Genomic DNA, 11,194 nt, shown 5'->3' on the forward strand with positions numbered 1-11,194 from the left:
CTGGGTTCAGTTCCCAGCATGGGGTGTATGTGTGTTGGGGTGCTGGAAACAGGGTGCTCTCACAGTCAAAGAAACCTTGATTCTTCTCTGACACAAAGAAAGCTTTTTGGGGGCCCTTTAAAGCAGTCTGTGGCTCCAGCTTAGATGACGAACTTGCAGCCTTGGACCAGGAGGAAAGTGTCCTCAGTATCGTTTGCTATCTACTCGCAAACAATCTTATCAGCGATTTCTCCGAACATCCTCCTTGCTTCTCCCTCCACTCAGATTCTGCTTTCCCTCAGGGGCATTCTCTGGAAAGGGCGAGGCTCCCTCCACCCACTGGACCCGGGGAATGCTGCCAGCTCCGGCCAGAGGAGGCAGGATCTATAAAAGACCAGCGCAACTGTCCCCCGCTCCCAGCCTTCCCGTGCGCTCTCAATCAGCCAGCCTCCTGCCCTCCCGCGGCACCAGCGCCATGCTCTGCAAGGTCCTGATCCTCCTGATCCTGTGCGCCGTGGCTGGGGCGTTCCCCTCGCTGCGCTCAGGTGAGGGCAATGTTGGAGATCTTGGTCTTGGGGAATACAGCTAAAATGATTTTGTGGGTGTGTGTGTGTGTGTGTGTGTGTGTGTGTGTGTGTGTGTGTGTGTGTGTGAGAGAGAGAGAGAGAGAGAGAGAGAGAGAGAGAGAGAGAGAGAGAGAGAGAGAGATATCTTCCTGGTGAAAATTGTAAGGTGGTATTGGGTGGATGAAATGTATATGGACTCGGTCTGAGGCTCTTAGGAGGTGATGGATGGGTAGCTGAGCTCTGGGCCTGGGTAGCTGAGTGACTAAGTGATGGTTTAAGTTGTGGATTTCACTTGGCCTCAGGAAGGTGACCTAAGGTGAGGCCTGAGACAGGAGCTGCTGAGGTTTCCTAGGTGCCTTTCCCTGCTGGCTGTTAGACATTATTTTAGTTAATTCAAGCTGAAGGTCCTGTGGCAGGAACCTCATTTCATAGTGGAGTAAAGTCCATTTTGGAGAGATTTAGCAGCCAGCTGGGTCACAGACAGTGGAAATCAGTGGGTCTGGAAAGGAAGGGTGAAGCATGTTGAAGAAGGAAAGAAATGGATGTCTTCCTAAGCAGAGAGAAAGGGAATCTGTCACCCCAAGTTTTCTTGTCCATTTCTTTCTGCTTTCAGGCCCATTTCTCAGGAAGAGAAATGTGTGCTTATTTGCATTAAAATGGTCATTCCCCTGGCCCTCTTCCTCTCAGCTCCTTCTCTGGTGGCTCTGTTCTGGGAGGCTGGGTTTGGTCTTTACTGCATTTGGCTGAGGGGTAAAGCAAGGTGAGGACAGTGGAGAACTAGCGATTTGGGCTTCTTGGGCAGCTGCCCACACCTGCCACAGCGACTGCGCATCTGTCTCCACTGCAGCCTCAGGAAACCAGCTTGTTGCCTAAGAGTCCTACTTTGCTATGATGCTTATATGGTTAACTAGCCCCACCATTCAGGACATGCTGTGAAAAGGAGCCATAGACATGTTCAATTCATTAAATGAAAACATATTAGAAGTTGCCCAGTTTAGAGGCTATCACACTCTTGCTTGTACTTAGCAATAGCCGTTTGCCTTGCTCCTTAACCCCTCTCAGTTTTTGTCTTTAGCTTTCAGGCTCTGGGAAGGACTATAGAGGGAGAGTCGTCTGTGCCAGTCTGACCAGTACGTAGGACACGATCAAATGCTCCTTGCTGAACCCACCCCCTCAAAGGAGGATGTGTGGAGGCTCTGATCAGCTCCTTGGCATCAGCTGCCACTGGTAGGATGGAGACTTGTGAGAGACCACTGGGGCTTCAGTAGCCACCTTGCGTTCCATTCTTTCCCCAGAGGAAAGGTCTAGCTGGGAACAGGCAGGCATGGAGGTGGCAGAGACATTCTGCAGGAAGGCACTTGAGCTGCTGTTTTCTCTCTCTGGCTCCTCTAGAATTAACCACTGACCTACTGGAATTGATCCCTGGTCTAGAGTTAACCACCTATGGAGAGGTACCTGGGGATCAAGAGCAGACCACATACCCAGAGTCGACCTCAGACATGAACCTGGATGTCATGAATATTTCCAGTAAGTGAGAGTCTCGCTTTAAGGAGGCCTCGGCAGGTGTTTCTGGACCCCTGTCTTCTGCATTTCTGAGAATGCCTGCTTTCTTCTATTCCCACCATTGACTAGTGACCACACCTGTCTTCCATTTTATTTTCTCAGAATTCTTTGTTGACCTTGAAACAGCCACTGCCATCTACGACGCAGAAGAAGCCAGTGAGGCCCCAGGTAAGGATTCCTGTCTCCTAATATGCAGAATTTTCTCCCTGACTCCCTACCTCATTACTTAGGAAAGTCCTGTAGTAGCTTATGTTTGGGGACCAGCTCTGGTGTCTCCTTGGGGTGGACAGATGTGGCCACAGGACGGGGCTAATCACTTCCTTTCCTTTTCAGATGATTATAACATATTTCAGACAATGAGCTTTGTGGGTGAAGATTTTGGTAAGTGTAAATGTCATCTAAATTTAGACAAACAGAATAAAAAGGGATTTAAAGGCTTTGTGAATTAAACAGTGGTCCTATCTGCCCAATCCCTCTCACAACTCATGTTTCTTCATTTTTCTTTCTGCCATTTTGTGAAGGTACCATAGCACTTCAATACCTCTGTCACTGCCAATAAACTTCAATAGTTTGAAGGATGTGTGAGATTTTTGCTAAAAAAAGGGCCTTGGGCCTGACCTATAAGAGCAGACTTTTAAGGAATCTCCTTGGGTCTACAAATAGCAGCTAACCTGTATTCTAGCACTGCTGTAGGTATATTGAAGGATTGCAGGTAGTAGTTGGATAAGTGCAGAAGTTGTACTTTTGGGGAGATAGAGATGAGGTAAAATGGGGTTGGCTGTATGGCTTTAAATTTTTTTTTTCTCACAAAACATAACTTAATTGCTTAATAAAGTGGTACTTCAGTATTGTACTCAAACTTCCCTACCTCTATAGTTGGTTAATAAGTTAATGATGTCCTATGCCCTGCACTGCATGGAGTAATAGGGAAATTCTCATAATTGACTACAATAAGAAGAAACCTCATGGTCCAGACCCGTGTGGTCACTTCTGAAAGCAGAACCCCACTGGTTTCTACCACTACCTGTTGAGAAATGATTTCTGACTATGGCAATTACCATCTAAGAAGCTTCTATTTTTAGTAGGAGGAGAAAATCCAGAAGGTTTTAACTTTTTAGGTTAATACATTTTTGCTGTTCCCAACACATGTTTTTCCTTTTGATGAGCCAACTGAATTAACAGTTAAGGCCACAGATTTTTGTTTTATTTTTATTTTTTCCTTTCAATCTTAGTTTTTGAGGGATTTTTCTCTGGAAAGATTCCAGAACAAAGTCATGAAGTCATACTTCAGTACTCTGTCCTTGTTTTATACCCTTCCCACCCAGATGCCATGTTCAATAAGCTCAATGTGTGTACTTCTGGCAGATGAAGATATATCCAGTTAATGTGGAACTTCTAGTTTTAGACTTTTTTTTTTTTGCACTGGGATTTGAACCGAGGGGGAGATTTTACCACTGAGTTATTACCCTAGCCATTTTTTTTCCAGACTAAATTAATCTCACTAAGTTGTTAAGGCTGGCATTGGATTTGTGATTCTCCTGCCTCAGGCTCCTTGGGATTATAGGCATGTGCCTCTGCATTCAGTTACTCTTAGGAACCTGAGTGTGAGGGAGATGAAACCCTTCACCAATCCTTCTCATGGGGTGCAGGTGCATCCACTTCCACTGGCAGGCGTTCAGCATTGGTAGAGTGTCTTGGCAGTTAGGAGAAAGGAGGCTTTTGTCCCAGATTCAATGGAGTCCTATGTGTACTAATGCTACTGTTAAGAGAATTCAGTGTGAGTAATATACCAGTTGAAATTGACTGCAAACTAATTCCTTATTTAATTGCAGACCAGAACAGGACTTTTCCAGAAAACAATGAGTACACTTCAGTGTATCTTTGTAAGTTGTTTCTCTCTTATCTCTGATGCCTTTTGAGGGATCTGATACTCCTTTTAATGCCAGTTTTAATCCCTTGGGAAAGGATTCCAAGCTTAATACTTCCTAGATACGGAGATCAGCTACAAAATCTAACAAGGAGGTTGAAGATAACCTCTTTCCTCCAAGATCTTCCATGTCCGGTTACTTGGAACATTAGCAACCAACTAGGATAAACAAGGTCTCTTCTTTGAATTTTTTTTCCCCCAAGATTTATTCTTCCTGTCTCTTCTGGATGTGAGTTCCTGTGTACTCCATGGAATTTTACCAAATGAGTAGGCTGAAGAAAAGGCATCATGTTGCCTGATGCAGAGGACATACCACTGCTTTAAAAATTCTGGGGGCTCTGCATCAGGATGTCCAGTTTTAATACTTCTTCTCCTCACTCTTGACTTTTTGGAAGTCAATAAAATGTTTTCTTCATGCAATAAAATGGATATCAGGACAGTATGTAAAGTCTCATTTAAAGTACAAGGGGAGGAAGGGAGGGTAAGGAGTTACACTTTAAGAAATTAAGTCTCATGCCCAAGATCACAGTGGTGACAAAAGATGGGTCTGATCTTTTGAGTACTGGGTTATCTAGGTAATTCTTGTGTTGTTGTTGTTCTTTTTAATTTAGAAAATGAAGCAAGGTCTCCTTTTGCTGTGACAGTCACTCTGCTATTCAACACTGTCTGAGAAGACTTGAACTTTTGAATCAGTCAACTACTACACTTATTAGATGTTGCTTGATTGTAGAAAGCTAGTGAAACATGGCACATGCCCAGCTGAGGAGAAATGGCAAGCACTGGTCTGGGGTGGGTGTTGTGAATTTTACAGACAGAAGAGGGGCATTTCTTAACTCTGTCCTACTTAATACAGATTTAATAAATTTCCATTAGAATTGAATTTTGAGAGTGGTTTATTTTAGGAGGAAAAAATTGCTCAGTTGCTAATTTCGTTCTTCTTTGATGCTTTATAAAGAGGATCAAATACTTGTCAGGGACTGCATCTGTGGGAAGTACATTAATTTTCCTATGGCTGCTGTGATAAATTTCCACAAATAGTGACATAAAACAACATGATTCATTGTCCTGTAGTTTTGTAGCTCAGAAGTTTGCAATGGTTCTCACTAGGTAAGTCTATATGTAGGGGCTTTGTTCCCTTCTGGAGGCTGGGGTGGGGGCGCGAATCCCACTTGTTCTTCCATCTTCAGAGCCAGCAATGGCTAGGGGAGTGTCACATCCCTGACACACACACTGGCCCTTCTGCCTTCCTTCCCACAGCACTTTCCAGAAAGCATGAACATCTCACTCCTGTGCACCCAGTATGTCTCACCCAGGTTCTTTGGAGGTGGAGACAGTTACCAGGATATTTTTTGCAAAAAGATACATAGGAGTTTATGTAAAATTAGTTGGTGTTACACGTTTGTACTTTGAAGTACAAATGTAAGCTGGGGCCGATGAATCCTTTAGGTGGTGTGCACTTGGGTGGGAGAGAAATGGGTTCTGATTATAGGGGCACAGCTCACTATGAACCTCTTACGAATCCAGCTTCTTTTTGTAACATGAGTCAGTTATACCAAATCAACTTGAAAATCCTTTTCTCTTCTTTAATATGTCATAGCAAATAGCACACTAATGTTTGGAATCACTAACTCTTATAATTATTAACTTATTAGCTTGTCTCAGGGAAAGTCTGTGTTCACCAAGTGATTTTTTTTTTTTCTCCCTTTGGTGGTGCTAGAGATTGAACCCAGGGGCTTGAGCATGCTAGGCAAGCACTCTACCAAATGAGCTATAGCCCCAGCCTACCAAGTGAATCTTTATACAATAAGTTCTCTCTTTTTATAAATCCCTTTTACAATGAGATTGTAACAGAGCATATTGTATTTTAGGATTCTTTATTTTGTATTTTAGGATTCTTTATTCTGTCTCTGTCAAGGCCCTTGTCTCAGGAAGTTTCTTCTAAATAGAAAGTAGTTCTAAGTCCTCCATTGATTTCTTTAAATTTCTATTCTTTCAATCACCATTTTTTCCTTTTTTTATTCCCATTAAAAAAATTTCCTGCAGATCTCAGCACAGAATTTTATGATGGACCATCAGAATGAAATTTATGAAATTTAGTCAGGAAAAAGGGCTCTCAAAATAGGCACTCAATAGAATCTGAGAATCTATCTAGGATAGAAAAGAGATTTCATTTCAAGTTCAAGTGCCTCAACTAAAAGTGGTGCCCTAGAGAATGTTGGGGTGGTGGTGTGCATGCGGTGCAAAGAGCTGATCCTGGTGTAAGTGGCACTTGAAGCCCTGGGCTTAAACAAAGTCCCTTAGAACAGTGTGGATTTCAGGAGAAATAAGGCCCTTGAGACAGCCCTGGGGAAACTTAACATGCAGAGCCGAAGGTGAGGAGTGCCAGGCATGTCACTACACTCAACAGCAGCTTCAGGAAAAGCTTACCTGTGGCAGGTAAAGCCTGAGTTGAGAGTTTTTTGTAGGTTTTTCTACAATACATAGAAAATGTTCACAATATTTCTGATTGTACAAATTAGTTGATACTAAAAATTAATCGCACAAAACATCATTAATTATATAATATTTAATATAAAATTTATACAATTTATATGACAATGTAAACATTGTGTAAATTTTGACAATGGTGCAGACTATTCTGTTTCTGTAATCAAGAAACTCCCCAATTTTCAAGGATTTATTTTACTTAAGACAATTTACATTTCATGTAATTATTGATATGTTAAGGCTTAAGTCTGTCACTTTAATTTATGTTTTACATTTACTTTATTTTTTCCCTGTTTTCTATGCCTAGGCTTCCTCTGTTACTTGGACTTTTTTTTTTTTTTTAATATTTATTTTTTAGTTCTCGGCGGACACAACATCTTTATTGGTATGTGGTGCTGAGGATCGAACCCGGGCCGCACACATGCCAGGCGAGCGCACTACCGCTTGAGCCACATCCCCAGCCCCTGTTACTTGGACTTTTTCTTTTTTTTTTCTTTTCAGAATTTCATTTTGGCTTATGTATAGTATCTCCCCCAGCCCTGGTCCTCCTCCTGTATTGGAGATTAGACCCAGAGGTACTCTGTTGTTGAACTACATCCCTGTTATTTTTTCTTTTAAATTTATTTTATTTTATTTAAGTTTGAGACAGGGTCTTGCTGAGTTTCCAAGTCTGGCCTCAAAGTGTGATCCTCTTACCTTAGTGTCCTGAGTTGCTGGGATTATAGGTGTGCGCTACCATACTCCATTTATCTATTGTATTTTTGAGTGCATTTCTTTCTTCTTTTTTTTTTAATCTTTTTTTTTATTATCTACACATGACATTACAATGATCTTGGCAATTCATGCATTTGAATCAATTGGGGTATAATTTCTCATTTTTCTGATTGTACAGATTGCAGAATCACACTGGTCATAGAGTCACCTATATACATACAGCAATCACAATGTCTATTCTATTGCGTGCATTTCTTTATACATATTTTTTTAGTGGATGCTGTAGGTTTTATAACCTATCACTTATATAACATATAACTTCATAAGTTAAGCTTAAAGTCTACACAGAAGGATTTATGAAATTTAGTCAGGAAAAAGGGCTCTCTCAAATAGGCACTCAATAGTATCTATCTAGGATAGAAAAGAGATTTCATTTCAAGTTCAAGTGCCTCAACTAAAAGTGGTGTCCTAGAGAATGTTGTGGTGCCTTTAGAATATTTAATTAAAGATGTTAAATATATAAAGGTGTGATGTTCAGAGTAGAAGTCTTGGCAAAAGATATAATTTTGTGTCCCTGGTACATTATATAATAACTGAAGCCATAGGAAAGGGTGTTTCTTTTGGTAGTAGAGATTGAACCCAGTGATGTTTCACTTCTGAATTACATCCCCAGCCCTTTTATTTTATTTTATTTTTTTAAATTTTGAGGCAGGCTCTTGCCAAGGCTGGCCTCTAATTTGCGATGATCCTCCTGCCGATTACAGGTGTGCCACACTATACCCAACTCAGAAAGGATAAGTTTTTCTAGGGAGATAGTATGTAGCAAGAAAAGACAAAACACTAAAACAAAATGAGAAGATTTCACAATTCCTTGACTAGGTGGAAGCAGATATGTCTGCAAAGGAGACACAAAGTGTTAGCTCCTGGATGATGGGAACTGACTTTGAATTCATCATTCATCCTTAACTCTTAGAGAATTTTTGATGCAGAAAAGGCATTCAATATTTGATAAGTGAGAGAAGTGAGCAGTGTAGCAACCAGAGAATTAGAACATAAAACAGATACATGTTCTCGACAACGACCTGCACTGACAAGATGAACTGGGTTCAGAAGATCTGGCTGCAATATTAAGAAAAGAGTGAAAAAGCTCAGGATACAGAAGTACTTTTCTTATCGAGGGCCAGACTGCTCTGTGACCTCAAGGAGCCTCTTCCACGCTGGAAGGCAAGAGAGTGTGCACCCGGAATCTCTTTATTTATAGGGAAAAGGATTTTTGATAGAATATTCTACACCAAATAAGGCAGGGGATAATGTTTCAAAGAGGGTTGCCAAATCCCATTGAGTGATGCTCAAGTCCAGAGCTGAAGCAAACTTCTCTGCCAATCAAGGTGGAGGCCACTTGCTTCACATAACCCTTAGCCTGCGATGCTAGATCAAACACCCCCTTTACTCAAGGCTGAGAGAGGATGCTTAGTTCATGGGCAGGGCAGCCTCCCACAGCATGTGGTATCTTGGAAACAAAGAAAAGAGAGGGTTCTTTTCCTTTTCCTTCTCCTTTAAATTTTTTTTTTTTTTTTTTGTACTGGAGATTGATTTCAAGGGTGCTTAACCTCTGAGCCTCATCCCCAGCCCTATATATTTTTTATTTAGAGACAGGACCTTACTGAGTTACTTAGGGCCTCACCAAGTTGTTGAAGCTGATTTTGAACTTAGAAAAGGTGAACTAGAGAGGTTCTAGACTGGGAAAAACTGCCAAAGACAGGGTGTGATTAAAATGTTATTCTAAAAATGTAGGAATGAGAGCCTAAAGTTGTCACACTATTTTCTTGTAGTTTTTTTTTTTTTTTCTTTTTCTTTAGATACCAAGGATTGAAGCCCGGTGCGCCTAACCATTGAGCCACATCCTCAGCCCTTTTTATGTTTTATTTTGAGACAGAGTCTTGTTAAGTTGCTTAGGGTCTTGCTAAATTACTGAGCCTGGCTTTGAACTTGTAATCCCTCTGCCTCAGCCTTCTGAGCCCCTGTGTAAGGATTTTGGCTGTGGAAATGTACAAGGCAGTGTTCCTCTGGTGAGCAAACTTCTGGAGGGTAACAGACACCCTGTTTCCCATGGTTGGAATATTCTGTAGTTTCTCCCAGGAACTAATAAGATGACTAATACATTGCTCAATGTCTAGCTGGTAATGTCCTTCATGAGGAGGCTCTGGCTAGAGTCAGCCTTGACATGAATCTCAAACACTCATCTTTTGGGAATAAAGAAACTCTCTTGTTAGACAACACAATTATGTCTCTGCACCCTAACCTGCCTGCATAATCATAACTTTATACAATGACAATATGTACTAATGATGCCAATGACCTAATGTAACCTATGGATATAAATAAAGCTGGCAACTCGGATGAGCACCCCTTTTACTTTGCCCCTGTGCTTTGATTATGTCTCTTTTTGTTTTTCTTTATACCCCTGGGATTATAGATGTGCCCCGTTGTGCCCAGCTCTTGTAATCTTGTAATTTTGGTTTCCCTGACCTCTTTTGGTAGGTTTGATTTGCTTAATTTAACAAACAGGACACTAAAATGGAAGGGGTTGACCAAGCTGAAACCAAAACAGAGAGCATGTGTAGGACAGCACAAAGCAGCACCCCTTGCTCAGTACCCAACAATGTCAGATGTCCTAAAATCTCCTTCCTGCAAAAATCATGCATTGCATGTTCTGGAAAACATGAGAACATATAAGTTCTGGTCCACAGCTTGCTCCTTACCACTCTCCTGTGGAGTCCTTTCCTCTAAGTATCTCAGAACCCCTTACAAATTAACAATCCTTTGTCTCCCATGAATTTAGAAACTTTCTGTTCTGAGACCACCAGGGTTCCTTGCCTGCACAACTCAATAAAGCTCCTTTCTGCCTGGCTACATCTGGTATTGGAGTTTCTATTGGCATGCTCCAGAGACAACCAGCACCCAGCACCTGCAGGGTGAGGAGAACAAGGCAATTGAGGGAAAGCCTAGATAATGAACTGAGTGTCCAAGCTCCTACCTGAACAGTGCCAGCAGTGAGCATTCTGCTTGAAGATCAGGAGACAGAAGGGTCCTTCTGAAGGATCAGAGCATGTGGAGGTCCTCAACAGAACAGCTTCTAGGCTGCCAGATCACCTTACTGGTTCTCCAAAACTCAGTTCTAACTTCAGAGTTTTCTGATTCTCGTGTCTAACTCCTAAGCATGAACAGAAAGCAAAAGATCGCTACATATTTGAAGAAAATCTCCAATACATTACTATCAAAGAAACAGAAAAAAGGGGGTTCATAGGGGAAGATGATATGAGAAGAATAAAATTAAGAAAGGATAATAACTGGGTGCAGTTATTATCAAGCTTGTAATTCTAGCTATTGGGGAGGCTGAAGCATTAAGATTGCAAGTTTGAGGCCAGCCTGGACTACTGGGCAAAACACTGTCTCAAAATAAAATTGAAAGAAAGCAAACAAACAAACAAACAAACAAACAACAAAAGGTTGGGAATGTAGCTCATTGGTAGAGTACCTGGGTTCAATCTCCAGAACTGTGAAAAAAAAATGATAATATTTTGTGAGGGATAAGATTGGATATTGCATCTTGTTTTTTTGTTTTTGGTACCAGGGATTGAATTTTGGGGTGTTTAACCACTGAGCCACATCCTCAGGCCTTTTAAAAAAATATTTTATTTAGAAATAGGGTCTTGCTGAGTTGTTTAAGGCCTTGCTGAGTTGCTGAGGCTAACTTTAAACTCATGATTCTCTTGTCTCATCTTCCTATGCCACTGGGATTACAGGCACATGCCACTGCCCCCAGCTAGATCCTGCGTCTTTGAAGTAAAGACAGGATGCTATTAGATAAAGGATTAAATACACACACACACACACACACACACAGTGGCAATTATAAACTTGAATGATGATCAGTTCTAGTAGATGAAGTTAAGAA

General features: G+C 41.4%; 1 protein-coding gene across 3 annotated transcripts; it reads left to right on the plus strand.

Annotated features, from left to right (window-relative positions):
• The first annotated feature begins 264 nt into the window (after positions 1–264).
• Positions 265–4,915, plus strand: LOC110598808 (uncharacterized). Of its 3 annotated transcripts, none has more exons than XM_078015231.1 (6): positions 265–524; positions 1,977–2,072; positions 2,211–2,276; positions 2,442–2,489; positions 3,941–3,991; positions 4,239–4,477. In XM_078015231.1, exons 1-6 carry the CDS (start codon positions 332–334, stop codon positions 4,304–4,306), a joined length of 522 nt encoding a protein of 173 aa, XP_077871357.1. In that variant the 5' UTR covers positions 265–331; the 3' UTR covers positions 4,307–4,477. The 3 variants fall into 3 exon arrangements, with proteins under 3 accessions (XP_077871357.1, XP_021586448.2, XP_077871356.1); XM_021730773.3 differs by lacking the exon at positions 4,239–4,477 and adding an exon at positions 4,647–4,915 and having other exon boundaries at positions 317–524; positions 1,938–2,072; XM_078015230.1 differs by having other exon boundaries at positions 317–524; positions 1,938–2,072.
• Positions 4,916–11,194: the final 6,279 nt, after the last annotated feature.

The sequence above is a fragment of the Ictidomys tridecemlineatus genome, chromosome 6 (assembly GCF_052094955.1).
Source record: "Ictidomys tridecemlineatus isolate mIctTri1 chromosome 6, mIctTri1.hap1, whole genome shotgun sequence".
NCBI classification, from domain to species: domain Eukaryota; kingdom Metazoa; phylum Chordata; class Mammalia; order Rodentia; family Sciuridae; genus Ictidomys; species Ictidomys tridecemlineatus.

What these genes read in the sequence shown, in the direction of transcription:
- LOC110598808 (XM_078015230.1), top strand. Translation starts at nt 332, where the DNA reads ATGCTGCCAGCTCCGGCCAGAGGAGGCAGGATCTATAAAAGACCAGCG. An exon ending in AGAAGCCAGTGAGGCCCCAG is followed by an intron (nt 2,277 to 2,441) that starts GTAAGGATTCCT and finishes TTTCCTTTTCAG; the next exon opens with ATGATTATAACATATTTCAG. An exon ending in GTACACTTCAGTGTATCTTT is followed by an intron (nt 3,992 to 4,238) that starts GTAAGTTGTTTC and finishes TTTTCCCCCAAG; the next exon opens with ATTTATTCTTCCTGTCTCTT.